This window comes from Hordeum vulgare, chromosome 5H, assembly GCF_904849725.1.
Source record: "Hordeum vulgare subsp. vulgare chromosome 5H, MorexV3_pseudomolecules_assembly, whole genome shotgun sequence".
In the NCBI taxonomy this organism is placed as follows: domain Eukaryota; kingdom Viridiplantae; phylum Streptophyta; class Magnoliopsida; order Poales; family Poaceae; genus Hordeum; species Hordeum vulgare.
Window position 1 is genome coordinate 382,949,848 of NC_058522.1, and position 22,875 is coordinate 382,972,722.

Below are 22,875 nucleotides of genomic sequence, written 5' to 3' on the forward strand. Positions count from 1 at the left end.
AAATAAAACATAACTAGGAATAAATAAATAAATACTTCCCCACAAGAAATAAAAAAGTTTTTTTTATTTAGAACAAAATAAATAAGCACTACACGAAACTACCAATGTGTGACAGGCTCTCCCTAGAAAACCCGGAGGGCCCAGGGTTGGGCTTTTGGCCCCGGGCCTTATAAAATCCAGACCCGTTTACTTTCTTGACCATGTCCGTCGTCCTCTCTTTCTCCGCACACAAGAGAGAGAGAGAGAGAAAACCCACATTTTACTCACAAGAAAAGGAAGAGAAAACCCACATTGAGCAAAGGGAGGTGCTGGCCGCCGGTGGGGGAGGAAAATTCGAGCGGATTCGCGAGGGAGAGGCCCAGGGGATTCGTGGAGGGGGCTCTGCCTGCGATGGTGGAGGGGATGGCTTCGGAGAGGCAGCTGGTGGTGGTCGTCGAGGGCACGGCGGCGCTGGGGCCGTACTGGACCGCCATTGCGACCGAGTACGTCGAGAAGATCGTTCGGTACGCCCTGCGACGCCTTCTGTTTTTAGGGTTCCGGCGTGGATTTCAGGAGTGTTTGTAGGGGGGCAGAACAAACTGGCAGGGGAATTCGAGCTGGTTAGGTTTTCCGCGTGCAAACTGCCAAGTAAGTGGAGACGGGTTTTCTGTGAGGAGAACGACTTTCCGATTCTAGTTCTCGTGGCTCGGCAGGTCGAGTAAATTCGATTACTGTAACGTCGGTTGATATGCCTTTCTTGGATTCCCCCTTGATCCATTTGAAAGTGTGCCTCCTACAGTGTAGTTCACTTGATCCTGATGGGGGAAAAGATGCAGCGTTCGGGGTTGGGGTGTCGGTTGATATGGGTTTTCATGATAGTTTATGAGATTTATTTATCACTTGGTGTTTCCACACGGAAGAAGAAAATCGTCTAGTGCCAGAGTTCATCGTATTTGAAAGGAAAACGTGATTCAACATTTGGTATGCTGCTGATTGTGCCCATTCTTTTGTACAACCACTACCACGGTCATGTCTGTTTGGCCACCTTTGTTGGTTAAGTGAAGTCTATTTTGTACTTCTGTTGTTGCTTCTGCTTGGTTGAACTTCAGGTTTTCATTAGTCGCATGTCTTTCTTCAGATTGTTTGTCATATTAGTCATTTTTTCTTCTTGCTGTGGTCAATCATGTTGAACTTGATGTAGGTGCAAGGTTTTCCTTTTCTTGTAGTATTTTTGACTGTTTCAGATCAGATGGAGCTGAGTCAGGTTGTTGACAAATTTTAGTTCACTCTGTATTCTCAGATGTCCACAGCCCTATAATAGCTTTTCTTTTTGATTTATCTAGAATATGCTCTCACATGATCTTGTAAAAAAAAAATAGTATCACTAATTCATGAAGCATTTTAAAATTTATGCAGGAGTTTTTGTTCAACTGAACTATCAGGGCAGGTAAATCCCTCACTCCTGATTGTTTTTTATCTGATTTTTTAATTGATCCATTCTTCTTGAATTCTGTCAAAGTTTAACTTATTTCCTGATCTCCGCAGAAGCTTGCAGGGGTACCACCTGAGCTTGCATTAGTTGTCTTCCATACCCATGGACCTTACAGTGGTACAATTTGATATCCATTAATCCTCCGTGCCCTTATCATTTAACACTACGATTTATCTCTATGCTTTCATGTTTAGTTCTGTATAAAATAGTTAATTTATGAAAATGTGCTCCCATGGCAATGCAGCCTTTGTTGTACAACGCAGCGGTTGGACAAAAGATATGGATGCTTTTCTTTCATGGTTATCAGGAATATCATTTAGTGGTGGAGGCTTCAGTGGAGCTGCTATTTGTGAAGGTCTTGCTGAAGCACTGATGGTATTGACTTGTTAACATTGTTCACAATCATAACTCTCGAAGTTGCTTTATTGTTTATGTTCAAATAGTTCTGAAGTCTGAGTAGTGCAGATAATTTTCTGTTGAATAACGTAGTTATAATAAAAATCCGTGCCTAGTAGCATAACACAATAAATTTAGTTCACCTACAATTTTGCTGGGTTGAGCCCATTTTCGTGGGACATTTCCTACAGATTTGTAAGTGAGGTCTCATTTTTCTATGATCCGTTCTTGTATTTCTTCCACATTAAGGCATGAGCACTGGAAATAGTTACTGGACCTGGACATGTGTTTCTTGCATTTGTAGTTCTTTCACTGTCATATTTCATGCTGTCTAAACTCTAGCTTTACTAGTTACATTGTTGTATTTTCTAGAAAGTGAAATTTATATATTTGTGTTGCCAGTGTTTCCAATATGGCCCAGAATCTCTTCTATTTTTTTCTTGCACATGCTATGGTTTGAATGAGAAACTATGGAAGTGTTTGATCTGAACTGCAGCTATGGCTATGGTTGTGGTTCGGTTATGTACTAGACACCAATAGTTACTCTTCTGTTAGGTAAACTTGTTTAGAGAACTGTACTGTTACCCAGTACTTGTAGGAGAATGGAGTGAAATCAGTATGATCAGAGGTTTAATTTCTATCTTTGTACCCATGTTAGTAGTTCCAATTTCCTTGGAGCGGCATTTGACATTTGTGACAAATTGATGTCATGTATCAAAAAGAGCACTTTAAACCTTCGTCAATGAGGCCGACACGTGAATGGTCTTGTATGGACGTATCGTGTTGGCTTGACTATCAGTTTGTTATAGCCATGATGATTATTTCGTTTCATTTATGCAACTAGATACTCCAAGGCAGTCCTAGCAACAGCCAGAATCATCAAAATCGTGAACTTCAAAAGCATTGCCTACTTGTTGCTGCAAGTAATCCTTACCCGCTGCCTACACCTGTCTATCGCCCTTCTGTTCAAAGTAGTGATCACAAAAAGAGCAATGAAGCAACAAAGGAATCATGTCTTGCTGATGCTGAGGCTGTTGCAGTCTCATTTGCTCAGGTGCTGAATAATTATTACTATCTTGCCTTATTCATTGTGTGTCTCAATGGAGTGCTAAGCAGTACTTGGTTGAATCTAATTAATTTTGTGGGTGCAGTGCTCTGTATCGTTGTCGGTGGTATCTCCTAAACAGCTACCAACACTGAAGGCAATATACAATGCGGTAATTCGTTTGTTGTGTCAAACTTGATTAAACTGTATGAAAGCCTACAATCTTGTACTTGCTTCTTTATTTTGGTTTGTCCAGAAGGAATCTTGAATGGTCCTAAATGCCCACTCTACTCTGCTAGTAGCCTGCTTAATTGCTTAGTTCACTCCACTCTGCTAGTAGCCTGCTTAATTGCTTAGTCCACTCCACTAGTTGCCAAAAGTTTAGATGCTCTTGTATTGCTTACTTTCTGGTCCTGAATGCTCTTTTTTCTAGTAGTTTGTAAAATAAATGGTCTAGAAATTCAAGTGTTGCACCACATAACTTGGTTGTGGATTAGAAGAAAAAAAATCCACCCACTTCAAATGCACCAGAGTATTTGGCACAACGGATGAAATTTCAAGATAATGCCTTTCCATGATCTCACATTCCCCCACTTCTGTTATGACAGGCGTCGTAAACTTACATGATTTGAAGCTGACCTTAGGCAAAACATTTGAGAACTTTGTTGTGTGAATGGGTACTGAATACTGATATTACTCATATTTATTGCAGGGAAAGAGGAATCCTCAAGCTTCTGATCCATCAGTTGATCATGCCAAAACCCCACATTTTCTTGTTTTGCTGTCTGAGAGTTTCATGGAGGCTCGAACCGCCCTAAGCCATCCTTTACCTGGGAACCTTGTCCCAAACCACACCATTACAAAAATGGATACCGCACCTGCAACTACTGTGCCAGGACCACCTTCGAATGCCAGTCCCTCAGGTTGAACAAATGCTAATGTTAGGCTTAGTTTCACTGTGAGGTTTAGCCTTTGATAGTTCCTGTTCTCATTAAACCTTGTGGCTTGTGCTGTTGTTATGATGTCTGCATGGGCGGTATATAGAGAAAGCTTTAAAAAAAGAGTTATAGGTGTTTCCTGGCGGATTAAAGTAAACATGCGATCTGAACATTGCCCTTTGGGTTGGGACCATAAATAAAAAACACTGATAAACACTTGCTGCATATGCTGGAAGTGCTAGCTATGTAATTGCAGGCAAGCAAGACTTTGAGTACCCTTATGGGACCCTTTGCGTAAAACCTATCTGTACTAATAAACCTTCGCAGAAAAGCATGTGAGAGCCCTCGTATACTGAATTTCAAAGCAGTGAAGTAAACGTGCACTTGAATACTTAAACCAGAGAGACACTTGAAATATTTGATGCTTCAAACTGCATGTGGCCATGATGTTATGTACTGAAATACCCTACCTACTTGTCTAGTTGAAGAAAGGCTTTAAACCAGAGCTGAAGAAAAATGATGTACTGGACCTAGAAGTTAAACGCTTATCATAACAGCAGTACTACTGGCTTCCTATTTGTTTTTCTATATGCATGATGAATGTTCTGTGACTTGTGATAGTGAATCATCCTAAATAATGGTATCTCTGACCATTGGCTAAATGTCAGCAGCTAATGGTTTTAGTTGGGATTTACAAGAGGTTGGTCAGTCAGACTAACTTAGTCATGTCTGAAATTGCACCTGTATGAATCATATGCAATGCATGCAACATCACATGGTATTAGAAGTATCCATGCAGTTAGCAGGTGCTCGTTTCTATGTATGAGTGTTGATGTTTCTTGCTGGGTTTTTAGCTCCTATATTCAACGTTGCTATCGATCATAGTTCTGACTAAGTTTGCCTATCTATTCAATTAGGGTGGCACATTTCTGATTTTGTTAACATGTCCCAGGACTCGTCTAATAAATTGCAATGTTTTTTTTTTGCTTCTACTCATATTATTTTGTTATAACCCTACCAAATTGTGACGACTAGTAACATATCTTATATCTCCAGTGAATGGAACGATGATGGGACGTCAACCGACTGCAAATGTTAAAGTGGTAAGCTATGAAAATATGCTATGATTTGGCTATTTCTATATGCCTTTTCATTATAATCGTACATTAATGATTTGCATTTTCAGGAGCCGACAACTATACCACCAATGGTTTCTCAACCTGCATTCTCTCATATGACACCTATTTCAAATGTTGCTTCTCAAGGAATATCAGCAATGCAAACTTCTTCACCATTGATTATTTCACAAGAAACAAATGTTGCAAATGAAATATTGCAAGAGCATAAACCTTTAGTAAACCCTATCCAACAACAGGTTCGGCCTGGTGGCCCAGCAAATGGTAGCATCCTAAACAATCTGTCACAACATCGACACTCTTTAACAGCAGCTACCTCAATGGGACCTAACATGGGAGCAACACCTATACAAGTGCACATGTCAAACATGTTATCAAGTGGCATGACATCAACCCCCGCTGTCATATCTTCTATATCTGGAACAGTACAGCCAATTGGTGCTCAACAGTTGGTACAGAACACAGCTCTCGGTTCTTTTGGGTCAAACACTTCTACTGTATCTGGTAATTCAAATATTGCCGTATCGTCTTCTTTGGCTAACATACAAAGCAACATGGCCATGGGACAATCAGTGCCTTCTATGGCACAAGGTGGTTTGATGGCTGGTTCACAATCAGGACAAGGTGGAATTGGTACGAACCAGAACATGATAAATAACCTTGGCACTACAGCTATCTCTTCTACGCCTACAATGATGCCAACGCCAGGAATGGTCCAACAAACAGGAGTAAATGCTCTTAGTGTGAACAACAGTTCTGCTATGAATATGCCTATGCCTCAACATCCTAATGGCCAGCAACCATCGAAGTATGTCAAAATTTGGGAGGTAAAGATTTCAGCTTATGTTTCATGCTCCGTACGATAGTAGCTTTGCAATAGGTTGCTAAATGCAATATTTTACATGGTGGTATGCATGAAACTTAAATATAGCATCAGAGCCAAGAGGTTTTGGGTTCAAGTCTCAGCTTTCACAATTTAAATAAAGAAAATTACTTGCCCTCGTTCTGTCCATGTTTAGGCCTTATCAAGCGACACATGAGAGGGGGTGTTGAAGTATATGTGGATTGCCCAACCTTCTCAAAATTTTGGATTTTTTGTTCTATTGGTCAGTGCATGAAACTTGAAATTGCGTCAGTAAAAAGTAGCAATATTTATGCAATATGAATTAGAGTGGCAAGCAGACAACTGAACAGATATTTGTAATGATTTTGAACTGTTAAATATATATTACTCAAAAGTAGAGGGTTACAAGATCATGGCTAGCTGTGAGGAGGGGTAGACAGGCGGCTACCTTGTCAGTCAGTTCTTTAAACCGAAGAACCCAAACATTACAAATGTTGTGAATAGTGGTAGCGGAGCAGTGATCCTCGTTTGTGAGGGTTGCAGCGGTCCGAGAGTCCCAAACCTTCCAAAGGATTGAGAGTAGAGTTTTCGGGCCAAATCTATCATGTATTGTTCACATGGCGTCATACTCTTGGGAAGTTTCTTTATATGTCACTCTTAAGGGACCATTTTTGAGATATGCCGTGACCAGCTTTTGAGATATGCCGTGGCCAGCTTTTGAGATATACCATTGCTAAACAATTGGTTTTGAGATATGCCACTGCAGCGATTTTTCTACCAAAAATGGAACTACCGAGTGCTTGTTCTTTGAAATATGGAATGATAGACAACTTAAGACTCTAGTACTCTTACTTCATTCTCCCTCCAGCTATCTAGATTATCGTTCTGTATATATAGATATTCAAAGCACAAAGCAAACATTTTTCTTTTCTTTTTCAATCAATTTGATTATGGAGTTCTCATGGACAAGCTTTCCTTGTATACTTGTCAGAATTTGAAGTACCAAATCTTGAAGCGTCCACGTGTTAGATTAAGATATTCATCATTGCTATAATCATGTAAAACATATACTACGCGTATTCGCATCAATTTTGGGAAAAAATATCAGTCATTTCAGGCATTCCTTTTTGGATATAATATGTCATAGAAGGTGTTGAGCCTTTCTTTTTGCTGAAAGCCTGAAACCATCAGTGGTGGAGCCAGTCTGCTTTCTGAACCTGGTTAAGGAATAACTGTTGTCAGTCAATCTCTATGATGAATTGCGTGGTTTCGCCAATGCAAACTACCCTTGGTGATGGGTGACCATGATTGTTTGCCCCTTCAACTCATGGGGCAAGTGTTGTATGCTACAAGCATTTACAGCTAGCTTGTGTGTTTACTGGAACACTTAATTCATGATAATCTTACTCATGTTGTTTGGTATCTTTGCCTAGGGGTACAGTTCAGGACATGATTTTCTTCTGTTCATATTTCAGGGAACTTTGTCTGGGCAAAGGCAAGGACAACCTGTATTTATTTGTAAACTTGAAGTAAGTTCCTATTTGTATTGCTGAACTCTCAACACTTTCTGATACAGTAACGGCTTTCATGCTCTCTGTTGATCTGTATGCGGCCTGAAAAGAGACAATTTCTTTTATGGGAAAGACAGTTCAGTCCACTTCGTCCAAATATGGCATATGTTGTTTTACCATATTTTCTGTTTGTACTACCCTATGATTGCATGCAACTGTTCATTACTGCCAATTTGGGGGCTGTTTGGTTTGGAGCCCTACGCTGCCGGACCAAAATATTGGTCGTTGACCAAGCTGGAGATGCCGCTTGGATGGGCTCCAAATTATTGGCTCGCCAGCGCACCCCAGCTTTCCTCTTCGTTTGCGCCAAAAAGTTGGTAGAAGCGAGGGCGTCTGAATTGTGTTCCAATATTTTGGCACGCTAACAGCGCCAATGATTTGGCTGGGCGGACAAGGGCAGGAACCAAACAGCCCCTTAATTAATCACTCATGACAAAAATAGCTCTTTCAAGCGTTCTCTATTCTTGAGGCCGTTGGAAACTCATTGCTTAGAAAGAACAGACATTTTTTATCTGAACACCAGGTGACAATCCTTCTGAGGATTATTTTGTATTATTAATCAGATCCAAAATAAGAATTTACAAAGGAACGATTAATAGAATCTAAAGCAATAGAATAGATCACAATGGACATATTATGTAATTTCCAACCAATTGATCCCCTGACATCTTAGATGAGATCGTGATTTGCAATCATTTCAAATCCAGAAGCAACATTCTCTAAGAACGACTCACATTTGGATGAATGTGTACTTGTTTCTCCGGATCCAACATTACCAGTGAACCAGAGCATTGTTATTAGCTCCTTGAAGAATAGGGTTGGTTGAACTAGCCTGATTTTTAGCTGAGGCGAACATATCCAAGATATAAAGGATTTGTTCCAAGAGGTTTTAATCAAAATAGAGATGTGTGTCTAATCTTCTGAAACCTGATCAATGCAAAGAGCACCAACTTAACTCCGCTTCATCAAAAGTCTTACTCTCTAATCCTCGTGTTAACTTTGCCATGAAGAATTGTTGAAAAAAAACTTGCCATTCATTAAAATCTGTACCAAGGCACACTTTGTTTTTCTGAACCCACTGAAAATTTTGCGAAGCATAGAACAGAATATCGGTTTGTGCTGCCAATGCTCATTGTTTTCACGGTCTACACCTTCAAAGCTGAAACCAATTGTTATCTATTGGATTGTGTACTATAATTTGGATCCTCTTAAATATACCATACCATATTCTATCTTTGCAAAACATTTTGATATTGTTGTATTTCTCATCTTACCATCTGTGTTGCAGGGTTATAGGAGTGGAACAGCATCTGACGCGTAAGTCTTTAAAATGTTCCAATACTATTTCTGTGATGATTGATATTAGGAAGTTTTATAGCTAGCTGTTATTCTTGTTCTTTTTCTTGAAAAGGAATTTTCAGCAGAAATATTGATTTTCTAGTGGATACCTACACCTTGTTCGTGAAGTCATTCTGATCATACTATCATTCTATCTGTAATACGTCCTGTGTGTTCTGTAACTTGTCTGAACACACCTATCAGCTATAGGTTTATGAGATGCTAAGGTTAGTTGCAAACCAACTAAATATGAGTCGTTCTAGGTTGGTATGTCATGTTTTATTTCTTTGGCTGCACCTGCCAAATTTTAGTAGTGTACTGATTGCCAGATATATTCACGAATTATTTTTTAGTGTAATATATCTTACCTTCTGGTCAAGAGTAAATTCAGTTGGGAACCTGACAACTTTACTGAATTCTAATATGATACGCCCAGTGAATAAACTTCTTGTTCTCCCGCACTTTGTTGGGCACTTTGAATCCCATTTGCCTTGACTCAATAAAATCCATCATCGTGTTCTTATTTTTCTTCTGAAGTCTTACGAGAGTGTTTTCATACAATCTGCAAAATCATACCATCTGTCTTCCTAAAGAAACTGAAGCTGTACTTTCATATTCAGGCTTGCTTCAGACTGGCCAGAAACAATGCAGATCGTGCGCCTCATAGCCCAAGAGCATATGAATAACAAGTTTGTCGCCCAATTAGCCCATCCTTTTCCTTGTTGAAACCGCTGCATTATTGTGCTGTTCCTAATATCATTCCTGCTCAACTTTGGTTGTTCTATTATGTAATTGTACAGGCAGTATGTTGGTAAGGCAGACTTTCTAGTATTTCGGACATTGAATCAGCATGGGTTCCTCGGACAACTACAAGAGAAGAAACTGGTGAGTCGCTCAGTGCTTATTTTTAACCTGTTGGAATATTTATGATCTCAGTTTGAACTGCACTTAATTAAGCATCGTATCATACATTTACTTCTTTTAATGTTCAAGTGGTCCATTGTTTCAGTGTGCAGTGATTCAGCTACCTTCACAAACTTTGCTGTTGTCAGTGTCTGACAAAGCTGGGCGCCTCATAGGAATGCTGTTCCCAGGGGTATGATTATAACTAATTGAAAGATTACCGCATTTTGTCTCCTGTATTCATTTGAATCAACACAATTTTCTGCCGAGTTTCCCCCAGGATATGGTGGTATTCAAACCACAGGTCTCGACTCAGCAGCCACAGATGCAGCCACAGCAGCAGCAGCAGCTGCAACAGCAGCAGCACCAAATACAGCAGCAACAGCAGCAACTACAGCAACTGCAACAGCAGCAACTACAGCAGCACCAAATGCAAATGCAGCCTCAAGGCCAGCAACTTCAGCAGCAGCAGCAGATGCAGCAAATGCAACAGCAACAACAACAGATGCAGCAAATGCAACACCAACAACAGCAGCAGCAGATTCAACAGCAGCAGCAGATGCAGCAGCAGCAGCAACAACAACAGCAACAGATGCAGCAGATGCAGCAGCAGCAGCAGCAACAGCCTCAACAACTCCAGCAGCAGCCCCAGATGGTGGGTACAGGGATGGGTCAGCAACAATTCATGCAGGGGCATGGTCGGGCGGTGCAGATGATGCAAGGAAAGATCGCGCCACAGGGCCCAGGCAACATGTCTGGGGGAGGCTACCTATCTTGAAAATATAGCGTGCTAGCAGGACACTCATTGGGTTCATGATGCCCCTTGGAAATTTGGTGGTAAAGTCTCCCACCCAACTAGTGTGGTGGTTTTGTGCTTATGTACAGAGCATTGCGAGTCTGTCTGCTGAGTGGGAGTTTGCTTATTATCCCATGTCTAACCTGTAGTTGATGTATTCACCATTCTATTGGATGGTACATTAGAACATCATATTTAGAGGATCGATTGGACCTATAAACTGGAATGATTTGCTAAAGATAAAGTTAAATTTCCGCACTGTTGGATTGAACATGCATTTGAATCTTCATATGGCCGCAATAACTTATTTTTAACTTCTCCATTCTGAATGGATGGGCTGGGGGAGGAGGCATGGTGGTCGGTTAGGAAGAATCCTGATTGCTGTGTCAGGTAGGGATGCAAGTGGACACGCCCACGTTGCCCGTGTGGCGGCTGGAAATGGGCTAGTAATGTGATGTTGCTTTAATAATGGCGATGTGCCTGCGTCACCCCTAGGTATCTGGACACCGCAACGAATGAATTTGCAGCAAAATGGTGAAGAAGCTTTGTCTCACAGCAATACCAGTCTACTTGATGATGGCATTTGAGTTCCTTGAGTAGTTAGTCCCAATCAATAGATGGAAAAGGTTGAGGATTTCATGGAAAGGGTGTGTAGGTGTGTGGCATGCACCTGCCTAGCTCCGCAAACTCGTTGGATTCCCTACACGGTCTAAAGTTTCAATTTTCGAAACTTTGTGATTTTGTCTTTTGTTTGTAAACAGTTTCAGTGTTTGAAACTTGGTGAAGCTTTAAAAACTTGTCAAAACATATTCAAAAATGACCTTATTTCAGAGCTCGCATCACAAGGAACATAAATATGTAAATGAAATATAATTTGGACTTTCAGATCAAAAGTATAAAAGATCTACTCCGTCCGTTCCTAAATATAAGTCTTTTAAGAGATTTCACTAAACATCTACGTACAAAGCAAAATGAGTGAATATACATATTGTAAAGTATGTCTATATACATCTGTATGTAGTTCACTAATGAAACCTCTAAAAAGACTTATATTTCGGAACGGAGGGAGTAAAATTGAAAGCCCAAAGGAAAATGGGGTCGATGCCTCGTGCACCCCCGTGCCACAAAGAGCCTCTCGCAAAGCTAATGCTTTTATAATACAAAGATGGATAGACCGGGACGAGGGACTGTAAAAAAGTAGCACTTACATCATAAGTTGTTGTTTGTTGTGTTAATCTTTGAGTAATGTTACCTACAAAAAAAAACTTTGAGTAATGTTCTTTGGAGTTTTGTAGTTATGATTTACGAGTGGATGTAAAGATATTAATCTATATGTTGTTGTATGTTTTGTTAAACTTTGGTAATGTTTTTTAGAGTTTCTATAGCCACGAGTAAATGCTAAGATACTTGCAAAAAAGAGAGTAGATGCTAAGATGTTAATCAACACGGGAAGCAGGCTCGCCTAGGTCTAATCTAGGGTTCCCCACACCGAAACAAAGAAAAAGTGTGTGCCTCACTCATGAAGGACTGCTAGTGAGAACCGGAGGAAGGTGGGGATGACGTCAAAAGTTCCTCTTGTGGCAGCCCCACTTTGCTGCATATCTAGCTGATCGGTTCCCTCGATTCTAACGTTCGATCTTGTTGGGTGAAGGTTGGGTGTGATCTCTTATAGAAGGCAATCCTCGTGGTGATCGTGCATCTTGGAATAAGGTGCAAAAGCGGTGGCAGAGGAGGATGTGCTAGGGAGTGGTGAAAGGATCGATATGACCGACTAGAAGGGGAGGGGGTGAATAGGCGACTAGCCACTTTAACAAATTAGGGTTAACAACAAAATAAGTTGTCTATATATGCAACTAGATGGACGACCTATATGATGAGCTCAACAACAGCAATACAAGCAAACACAAGATACAAACACAATATAGCTTGCAAAAAGTAAAATCATAGAAATAATGGTCGATGGAGACGAGGATGTGCTACCGAAGTTCCCTCCCTCTAGGGGGGATGGTACGTCTCTGTTAGGGCGGTGTGGAGGCATAATGGTCCCCAAGAAGACACCAGGGCCATCGTAGTCTCCTCACGCTCTCGGACAATGCAATATGTCGTGAATCCACTGGTGGTTCCCTTGAAGGCTGCAACCGGACCTTTACAAACAAGGTTGGGCCGATCTCCACGACTTAATTGGAGGCTCCCAACACCACCATGAAGCTTCACCATAATGGAATGTGGCTTCGAGGTGACCTCTTCCGTCTAGGGTGCCCAAAATATGTCTTCTTAGGGAAGAAGGCCCCCTTTACATACATGGGACAAATCCAACCGTATTCTGTCCTCAGCACACACACAAGCGGTAGTATCGCTCCAAGAAGCGGTACTACTACTTCGTGCGGTAGTTCCACATTGATGCCTGCTAGTACACGTGGTACATGAGTGGTAGTGCCGCTGGAGCGGTACTACCATGAGTCGCAGAACCAAGGAAGCGAACGGTAGTGGGGTGGTACAGGAGCGGAAGCACTGTATAAGTTGTACTACCGTCCTAGTACCGCACTACTACCATGAAGGCAAACTGGGCAACATAATCAAGCACAAAGGGTTTTCTCCAAGCGACACTAGCAACATTAATAAAATGCGGAAGCACCAAGCGGTACCACCTCTCTACTATCATTAATTAAGAATATGCAACAAAAAGTTGCAAAGACAAAAATCATCAAGGGAAACCCTTTGTATGAGCAGTTTGATAACAAATTTCCGTCAGACTGGTCATGGTCCGTTGATTCTTATTTGATCAGACGGCCAACATTTATATCTGTTTCCATCGTTCATGCTATAATTTAGCCTCGAATTAATGTTAGGATTTGACCTTTTCGAGTAAATCTAGCATACTCGACCCATCCACCCCGCCCAGTCTCGCATCTAATGGACGAGGCGATCCAACCCCGAGCTTGCCCCTCACCGCAACGGCTACCTCCGGTACGACCTGCTACACACCACGGCTCCACGATGGCTACATGTGCCACGACTTGCTCCTCACCACGGATCCGCGACGGCTACCTCTGCCATGACCTGCTCCGCACAACGGCTACGACTGCTCCACGTTGCCGGTGCTGCGTCCCGCTCGTCTACTTCGCCGGAACACTGCTCTCACCATGAGTGTCGTTTCAAGACGACAAAGAAGGTGCACGCACTGTTGGAATTATGCCCTAGAGGCAATAATAAATGTATAGTTATTATTATAATTCCTGTATCAAGATAATAGTTTATTATCCATGCTATAATTGTATTGAATGAAGACTCATTTACATGTGTGGATACATAGACAAAACACCGTCCCTAGCATGCCTCTAGTTGGCTAGCCAGTTGATCGATGATAGTCAGTGTCTTCTGATTATGAACAAGGTGTTGTTGCTTGATAACTGGATCACGTCATTAGGAGAATCACGTGATGGACTAGACCCAAACTAATAAGACGTAGCATGTTGATCGTGTCATTTTGTTGCTACTGTTTTCTGCGTGTCAAGTATTTATTCCTATGACCATGAGATCATATAACTCACTGACACCGGAGGAATGCTTTGTGTGTATCAAACGTCGCAACGTAACTGGGTGACTATAAAGATGCTCTACAGGTATCTCCGAAGGTGTTAGTTGAGTTAGTATGGATCAAGACTGGGATTTGTCACTCCGTGTGACGGAGAGGTATCTCGGGGCCCACTCGGTAATACAACATCACACACAAGCCTTGCAAGCAATGTGACTTAGTGTAAGTTGCGGGATCTTGTATTACGGAACGAGTAAAGAGACTTGCCGGTAAACGAGATTGAAATAGGTATGCGGATACCGACGATCGAATCTCGGGCAAGTAACATACCGAAGGACAAAGGGAATGACATACGGGATTATACGAATCCTTGGCACTGAGGTTCAAACGATAAAGATCTTCGTAGAATATGTAGGATCCAATATGGGCATCCAGGTCCCGCTGTTGGATTTTAACCGAGGAGTCTCTCGGGTCATGTCTACATAGTTCTCGAACCCGCAGGGTCTGCACACTTAAGGTTCGACGTTGTTTTATGCGTATTTGAGTTATATGGTTGGTTACCGAATGTTGTTCGGAGTCCCGGATGAGATCACGGACGTCACGAGGGTTTCCGGAATGGTCCGGAAACGAAGATTGATATATAGGATGACCTCATTTGATTACCGGAAGGTTTTCGGAGTTACCGGGAATGTACCGGGAATGACGAATGGGTTCCGGGAGTTCATCGGAGGGGGGCAACCCACTCCGGGGAAGCCCATAGGCTTTTGGGGGACACACCAGCCCTTAGTGGGCTGGTGGGACAGCCCCAAGGAGTCCTATGCGCCAAGATAAGAAAATCAAAGGAAAAGAAAAAAAAAGAGGGAAGAAGTGGGAAGGGAGGGGGACTCCTCCCACCAAACCAAGTCCAACTCGGTTTGGGGGGGGGGAGTCCTCCCCCCCTTGGCTCGGCCGACCCCTTGGGAGTCCCTTGGACCCCAAGGCAAGGTCCCCCTCCCTCCTCCTATATATATGGGGCTTTTAGGGCAGATTTGAGACGACTTTCTCACGGCTGCCCGACCACATACCTCCATAGTTTTTCCTCTAGATCGTGTTTCTGCGGAGCTCGGGCGGAGCCCTGCTGAGACAAGATCATCACCAACCTCCGGAGCGCCGTCACGCTGCCGGAGAACTCTTCTACCTCTCCGTCTCTCTTGCTGGATCAAGAAGGCCGAGATCATCGTCGAGCTGTACGTGTGCTGAACGCGGAGGTGCCGTCCGTTCGGTACTAGATCGTGGGACTGATCGCGGGATTGTTCGCGGGGCGGATCGAGGGACGTGAGGACGTTCCACTACATCAACCGCGTTCTCTAATGCTTCTGCTGTACGATCTACAAGGGTACGTAGATCACTCATCCCCTCTCGTAGATGGACATCACCATGATAGGTCTTCGTGCGCGTAGGAAAATTTTTGTTTCCCATGCGACGTTCCCCAACAGTGGTATCAGAGCTAGGTTCATGCGTAGATGTCTTCTCGAGTAGAACACAAAAGGTTTTGTGGGCGGTGATGTGCGTTTTGCTGCCCTCCTTAGTCTTTTCTTGATTCCGCGGTATTGTTGGATTGAAGCGGCTTGGACCGACATTACTCGTACGCTTACGAGAGACTGGTTTCATCGTTACGAGTAACCCCCTTTGCTCAAAGATGACTGGCAAGTGACGGTTTCTCCAACTTTAGTTGAATCGGATTTGACCGAGGAGGTCCTTGGATGAGGTTAAATAGCAACTCATATATCTCCGTTGTGGTGTTTGCGTAAGTTAGATGCGATCCTACTAGATACCCTTGGTCACCACGTAAAACTTGCAACAACAAAATTAGAGGACGTCTAACTTGTTTTTGCAGGGTATGATTGTGATGTGATATGGCCAATGATGTGATGTGATATATTGGATGTATGAGATGATCATGTTGTAATAGAAATATCGACTTGCACGTCGATGGTACGGCAACCGGCAGGAGCCATAGGGTTGTCTTTATACTAACATATTTGTGCTTGCAGATGCGTTTACTATTTTGCTAGGATGTAGCTTTAGTAGTAATAGCATAAGTAGCACGACAACCCCGATGGCAACACGTTGATGGATGATCATGCTGTGGCGCCGGTGACAAGAAGATCGTGCCGGTGCTTTGGTGATGGAGATCAAGAAGCACGTGATGATGGCCATATCATGTCACTTATGAATTGTATGTGATGTTAATCCTTTTATGCACCTTATTTTGCTTAGAACGACGGTAGCATTATGAGGTGGTCTCTCACTAAAATTTCAAGACGAAATTGTGTTCTCCCCGACTGTGCACCGTTGCTACAGTTCGTCGTTTCGAGACACCACGTGATGATCGGGTGTGATAGACTCAACGTTCACATACAACGGGTGCAAAACAGTTGCGCACGCGGAACACTCGGGTTAAGCTTGACGAGCCTAGCATGTGCAGACATGGCCTCGGAACACATGAGACCGAAAGGTCGATCATGAATCATATATTTGATATGATTAGCATAGGAATGCTTACCACTGAAACTACTCTCGACTCACGTGATGATCGGACTTGGGATAGTGTAAGTGGATCATGAACCACTCAAATGACTAGAGAGATGTACTTTTTGAGTGGGAGTTTAGCATATAATTTGATTAAGTTGAACTCTAATTATCTTGAACATAGTCTAAGTCCACTTTGAATATATTTGTGTTGTAGATCATGGCTCACGCAAGTGTCATCCTGAATTTTAATACGTTCCTAGAGAAAGCTAAGTTGAAAGATGATGGAAGCAACTTTGTAGACTGGGCTCGTAATCTTAAGCTAATCTTACAAGCTGGAAAGAAGGATTATGCCCTTAATGCTGCGCTAGGAGATGAACCACCCGCTACGGCTGATCAGGATGTTAAGAACGCTTGGTTAGCACGTAAGGAGGACTACTCAATAGTTCAATGTGCAGTCTTATATGGCTTAGAGCCGGGACTTCAACGTCGCTTTGAGCGTCATGGAGCATTTGAGATGTTCCAGGAGTTGAAGTTTATCTTTCAGAAGAACGCCCGGATCGAGAGGTATGAGACCTCCGATAAATTCTATGCTTGCAAGATGGAGGAAAACTCGTCTGTCAGTGAACATGTGCTCAAAATGTCTGGGTACTCAAACCGTCTAGCTGAACTGGGGATTGAACTCCCGCAAGAAGCTATCACTGACAGAATCCTCCAATCACTGCCGCCAAGCTATAAAGGCTTTGTGTTGAACTACAACATGCAAGGGATGAACAAGTCTCCCGGCGAGTTGTTTGCGATGTTGAAAGTCGCAGAGTCTGAACTCCGTAAAGAGCATCAAGTGTTGATGGTAAGCAAGACCACTAGTTTCAAGAGAAACGGCAAAGGCAAGAAGGGCAATTCGAAGAAGAACGGCAAGCCTGTTGCCAATCCGCCGAAGAAACCCAAGGCTGGACCTAAGCCTGAAACAGAGTGCTTCTATTGCAAGGGTATGGGTCACTGGAAGCGCAATTGCCCCAAGTATCTAGCAGATAAGAAGGCGGGCAAAGAAAAATCAGGTATATTTGATATACATGTTATTGATGTGTACTTAACCGGCTCTCGTAGTAGTGCCTGGGTATTCGATACCGGTTCTGTTGCTTACATTTGCAACTCGAAGCAGGAACTACGGAATAGACGAAGGCTGGCGAAAGACGAAGTGACGATGCGCGTAGGAAACGGTTCCAAGGTTGATGCAATCGCCGTCGGCACCGTGTCACTTCAACTACCATCGGGATTAGTGATGAACTTAAATCATTGTTATTTAGTGCCTGCGTTGAGCATGAACATTATATCTGGATCTTGTTTATTGCGAGACGGTTACTCTTTTAAGTCTGAGAATAATGGTTGTTCTATTTCTATGAGTAACATCTTTTATGGTCATGCACCGAATGTGAGAGGATTGTTCATATTGAATCTCGATAGCGATACGCATATACATAACGTTGAGACCAAAAGAGTTAGAGTAAACAATGATAGCGCCATGTTTTTGTGGCACTGCCGCTTGGGTCATATTGGTGTAAAGCGCATGAAGAAACTCCATGCTGATGGACTTTTGGAGTCACTTGACTTTGATTCACTTGACACGTGCGAACCATGCCTCATGGGCAAGATGACTAAAACTCCGTTCTCCGGAACAATGGAGCGTGCAAGTGACTTGTTGGAAATCATACATACCGATGTGTGCGGTCCGATGAGCGTGGAGGCACGCGGCGGATATCGTTATTTTCTCACCTTCACTGACGATTTAAGTAGATATGGTTATGTCTACTTGATGAAGCACAAGTCTGAAACATTTGAAAAGTTCAAGCAATTTCAGAGTGAAGTAGAAAATCATCGTAACAAGAAGATCAAGTTCCTACGGTCTGATCGTGGGGGTGAATATCTGAGTTTCGAGTTTGGTACTCACTTAAGACAATGTGGAATTGTTTCGCAGTTAACACCGCTTGGAACACCACAGCGTAATGGTGTGTCCGAACGTCGTAATCGTACTTTGTTAGAGATGGTGCGATCTATGATGTCTCTTACTGATTTGCCGTTATCATTTTGGGGTTATGGATTAGAAACAGCTGCATTCACTTTAAATAGGGCACCATCAAAATCCGTTGAGACGACACCATACGAACTGTGGTATGGCAAAAGACCAAAGTTGTCGTTTCTTAAAGTTTGGGGATGTGATGCTTATGTCAAAAAGCTTCAGCCTGAAAAGCTGGAACCCAAAGCGGAAAAGTGCGTCTTCATAGGTTACCCAAAGGAGACAGTTGGGTACACCTTCTATCTCAAATCCGAGGGCAAAGTGTTTGTTGCTAAAAACGGAACTTTTCTCGAGAAGGAGTTTCTCTCGAGAGAATTGAGTGGGAGGAAGATAGAACTTGACGAGGTTGTCGAACCTCTCATCCCTCTGTATGGTGGCGCAGGGCAAGGGGAAACCTCTGTCGTTGCAACGCCGGTTGAGGAGGAAGTTAATGATGATGATCATGAAACTCCAGTTCAAGTTTCTGTTGAACCACGCAGGTCGACGAGATCACGCGCTGCTCGAGAGTGGTACGGTAATCCCGTCTTGTCAATCATGTTGTTAGACAACAATGAACCTGCGAATTATGAAGAAGCAATGGTGGGCCCAGATTCCAACAAATGGCTAGAAGCCATGAAATCCGAGATAGGGTCCATGTATGAGAACAAAGTGTGGACTTTGGAGATACTACCTGAAGGCCGCAAGGCTATTCAGAACAAATGGATCTTTAAGAAGAAGACGGACGCTGACGGTAATGTGACCGTTTATAAAGCTCGACTTGTGGCAAAGGGTTTTTCACAAGTTCCAGGAGTTGACTACGATGAGACCTTCTCACCCGTAGCGATGCTTAAGTCCGTCAGAATCATGTTAGCAATAGCTGCATTTTTCGATTATGAAATCTGGCAGATGGATGTCAAAACGGCGTTCCTTAACGGTTTCCTTAAGGAAGAGTTGTATATGATGCAACCCGAAGGTTTTGTCGATCCTAAAAATGCTGACAAGGTGTGCAAGCTCCAGCGATCCATTTATGGACTGGTGCAAGCATCTCGGAGTTGGAACAAGCGCTTTGATGAGGTGATCAAAGCATTTGGGTTTATACAAGTGGTTGGAGAATCTTGTATTTACAAGAAAGTGAGTGGGAGCTCTGTGGCGTTTCTAATATTATATGTGGATGACATATTACTGATTGGAAACAACGTAGAGCTTTTGGAGAGCATAAAAGGTTACTTGAATAAAAGTTTCTCTATGAAGGACCTAGGAGAAGCTGCTTACATTCTAGGCATTAAGATCTATAGGGATAGATCAAAACGCCTGATAGGACTTTCACAAAGCACATACCTTGATAAAGTTTTGAAGAGGTTCAAAATGGAACAGTCCAAGAAAGGGTTCTTGCCGGTGTTACAAGGTACGAGATTGAGTAAGACTCAGTGCCCAGCAACTGATGAAGATAGAGAGCATATGCGCTCCGTCCCCTATGCTTCAGCCGTAGGCTCTATCATGTATGCAATGCTGTGCACTAGACCGGATGTTAGCCTGGCCATAAGTATGGCAGGTAGGTTCCAGAGTAATCCAGGAGTGGATCACTGGACGGCGGTCAAGAATATCCTGAAGTACCTGAAAAGGACTAAGGAGATGTTTCTCGTGTATGGAGGTGACGAAGAGCTCGCCGTAAAAGGTTACGTCGATGCAAGCTTTGACACAGATCCGGACGACTCTAAGTCGCAAACCGGATACGTATTTATTCTTAATGGGGGTGCAGTAAGCTGGTGCAGTTCCAAGCAAAGCGTCGTAGCAGATTCTACATGTGAAGCGGAGTACATGGCTGCCTCGGAGGCGGCTAAGGAGGGTGTCTGGATGAAGCAGTTCATGACGGATCTTGGAGTAGTGCCAAGTGCACTGGATCCAATAACCTTGTTCTGTGACAACACTGGTGCCATTGCCTTAGCAAAGTAACCAAGGTTTCACAAGAAGACCAGACACATCAAACGAAACTTCAACCTCATCCGCGACTACGTCGAGGAGGAGGACGTAAATATATGCAAAGTGCACACGGATCTGAATGTAGCGGACCCGCTGACTAAACCTCTTCCACGGCCAAAACATGATCGACACCAGAACTGTATGGGTGTTAGATTTATTACAATGTAATTCACATGGTGATGTGAGGGCTAGATTATTGACTCTAGTGCAAGTGGGAGACTGTTGGAATTATGCCCTAGAGGCAATAATAAATGTATAGTTATTATTATAATTCCTGTATCAAGATAATAGTTTATTATCCATGCTATAATTGTATTGAATGAAGACTCATTTACATGTGTGGATACATAGACAAAACACCGTCCCTAGCATGCCTCTAGTTGGCTAGCCAGTTGATCGATGATAGTCAGTGTCTTCTGATTATGAACAAGGTGTTGTTGCTTGATAACTGGATCACGTCATTAGGAGAATCACGTGATGGACTAGACCCAAACTAATAAGACGTAGCATGTTGATCGTGTCATTTTGTTGCTACTGTTTTCTGCGTGTCAAGTATTTATTCCTATGACCATGAGATCATATAACTCACTGACACCGGAGGAATGCTTTGTGTGTATCAAACGTCGCAACGTAACTGGGTGACTATAAAGATGCTCTACAGGTATCTCCGAAGGTGTTAGTTGAGTTAGTATGGATCAAGACTGGGATTTGTCACTCCGTGTGACGGAGAGGTATCTCGGGGCCCACTCGGTAATACAACATCACACACAAGCCTTGCAAGCAATGTGACTTAGTGTAAGTTGCGGGATCTTGTATTACGGAACGAGTAAAGAGACTTGCCGGTAAACGAGATTGAAATAGGTATGCGGATACCGACGATCGAATCTCGGGCAAGTAACATACCGAAGGACAAAGGGAATGACATACGAGATTATACGAATCCTTGGCACTGAGGTTCAAACGATAAAGATCTTCGTAGAATATGTAGGATACAATATGGGCATCCAGGTCCCGCTGTTGGATATTGACCGAGGAGTCTCTCGGGTCATGTCTACATAGTTCTCGAACCCGCAGGGTCTGCACACTTAAGGTTCGACGTTGTTTTATGCGTATTTGAGTTATATGGTTGGTTACCGAATGTTGTTCGGAGTCCCGGATGAGATCACGGACGTCACGAGGGTTTCCGGAATGGTCCGGAAACGAAGATTGATATATAGGATGACCTCATTTGATTACCGGAAGGTTTTCGGAGTTACCGGGAATGTACCGGGAATGACGAATGGGTTCCGGGAGTTCACCGGAGGGGGGCAACCCACTCCGGGGAAGCCCATAGGCTTTTGGGGGACACACCAGCCCTTAGTGGGCTGGTGGGACAGCCCGAAGGAGGCCTATGCGCCAAGATAAGAAAATCAAAGGAAAAGAAAAAAAAAGAGGGAAGAAGTGGGAAGGGAGGGGGACTCCTCCCACCAAACCAAGTCCAACTCGGTTTGGGGGGGGAGTCCTCCCCCCCTTGGTTCGGCCGACCCCTTGGGAGTCCCTTGGACCCCAAGGCAAGGCCCCCCTCCCTCCTCCTATATATATGGGGCTTTTAGGGCAGATTTGAGACGACTTTCTCACGGCTGCCCGACCACATACCTCCATAGTTTTTCCTCTAGATCGTGTTTCTGCGGAGCTCGGGCGGAGCCCTGCTGAGACAAGATCATCACCAACCTCCGGAGCGCCGTCACGCTGCCGGAGAACTCTTCTACCTCTCCGTCTCTCTTGCTGGATCAAGAAGGCCGAGATCATCGTCGAGCTGTACGTGTGCTGAACGCGGAGGTGCCGTCCGTTCGGTACTAGATCGTGGGACTGATCGCGGGATTGTTCGCGGGGCGGATCGAGGGACGTGAGGACGTTCCACTACATCAACCGCGTTCTCTAACGCTTCTGCTGTACGATCTACAAGGGTACGTAGATCACTCATCCCCTCTCGTAGATGGACATCACCATGATAGGTCTTCGTGCGCGTAGGAAATTTTTTGTTTCCCATGCGACGTTCCCCAACACGCACATCCCAGCCGTGGCGCCCTTGGTATGTACTCAGCCGAAGTACAATTGGATTCATCTCATGTTTGATTCCTTTTTAATCAGTTGATTAGATTTGTTACTGTGGATGCAATGCCGGCTTTGATAAATTTTGTGGGTTGAATCTGTTATATCCAATTTATAGTGGACCACTATTTCATCTAGGAATTTTATTGAATTTCTTATGCAAATTTGCATATCACAGTAACACTAAGGTTCACAATCTGGCTGATAATATTAGTTTTCGACAAGATTTCAATTTTTCATGTAGCCATCCAAGTTTAGATCTACTCC

At 43.3% G+C, this 22,875-nt stretch overlaps 1 protein-coding gene across 1 annotated transcript; it reads left to right on the top strand.

Annotated features, from left to right (window-relative positions):
- Positions 1-199: 199 nt before the first annotated feature.
- On the top strand, positions 200-10,715 carry LOC123452291 (mediator of RNA polymerase II transcription subunit 25). Its single transcript, XM_045128924.1, has 15 exons — positions 200-503; positions 1,396-1,426; positions 1,525-1,588; positions 1,716-1,846; positions 2,712-2,921; positions 3,019-3,084; positions 3,625-3,835; positions 4,907-4,953; positions 5,037-5,813; positions 7,306-7,359; positions 8,690-8,718; positions 9,360-9,428; positions 9,540-9,624; positions 9,749-9,835; positions 9,923-10,715. Exons 1-15 carry the CDS (start codon positions 391-393, stop codon positions 10,418-10,420), a joined length of 2,472 nt encoding a protein of 823 aa, XP_044984859.1. The 5' UTR covers positions 200-390; the 3' UTR covers positions 10,421-10,715.
- Positions 10,716-22,875: the final 12,160 nt, after the last annotated feature.

Bases quoted from the DNA above. Each gene is read 5' to 3' on its own strand.
- LOC123452291 (XM_045128924.1), top strand. From the start codon at position 391: ATGGTGGAGGGGATGGCTTCGGAGAGGCAGCTGGTGGTGGTCGTCGAG. The intron at 1,847-2,711 runs GTATTGACTTGT...TTATGCAACTAG, and splicing joins GTCTTGCTGAAGCACTGATG to ATACTCCAAGGCAGTCCTAG. The intron at 3,836-4,906 runs GTTGAACAAATG...TTATATCTCCAG, and splicing joins TTCGAATGCCAGTCCCTCAG to TGAATGGAACGATGATGGGA.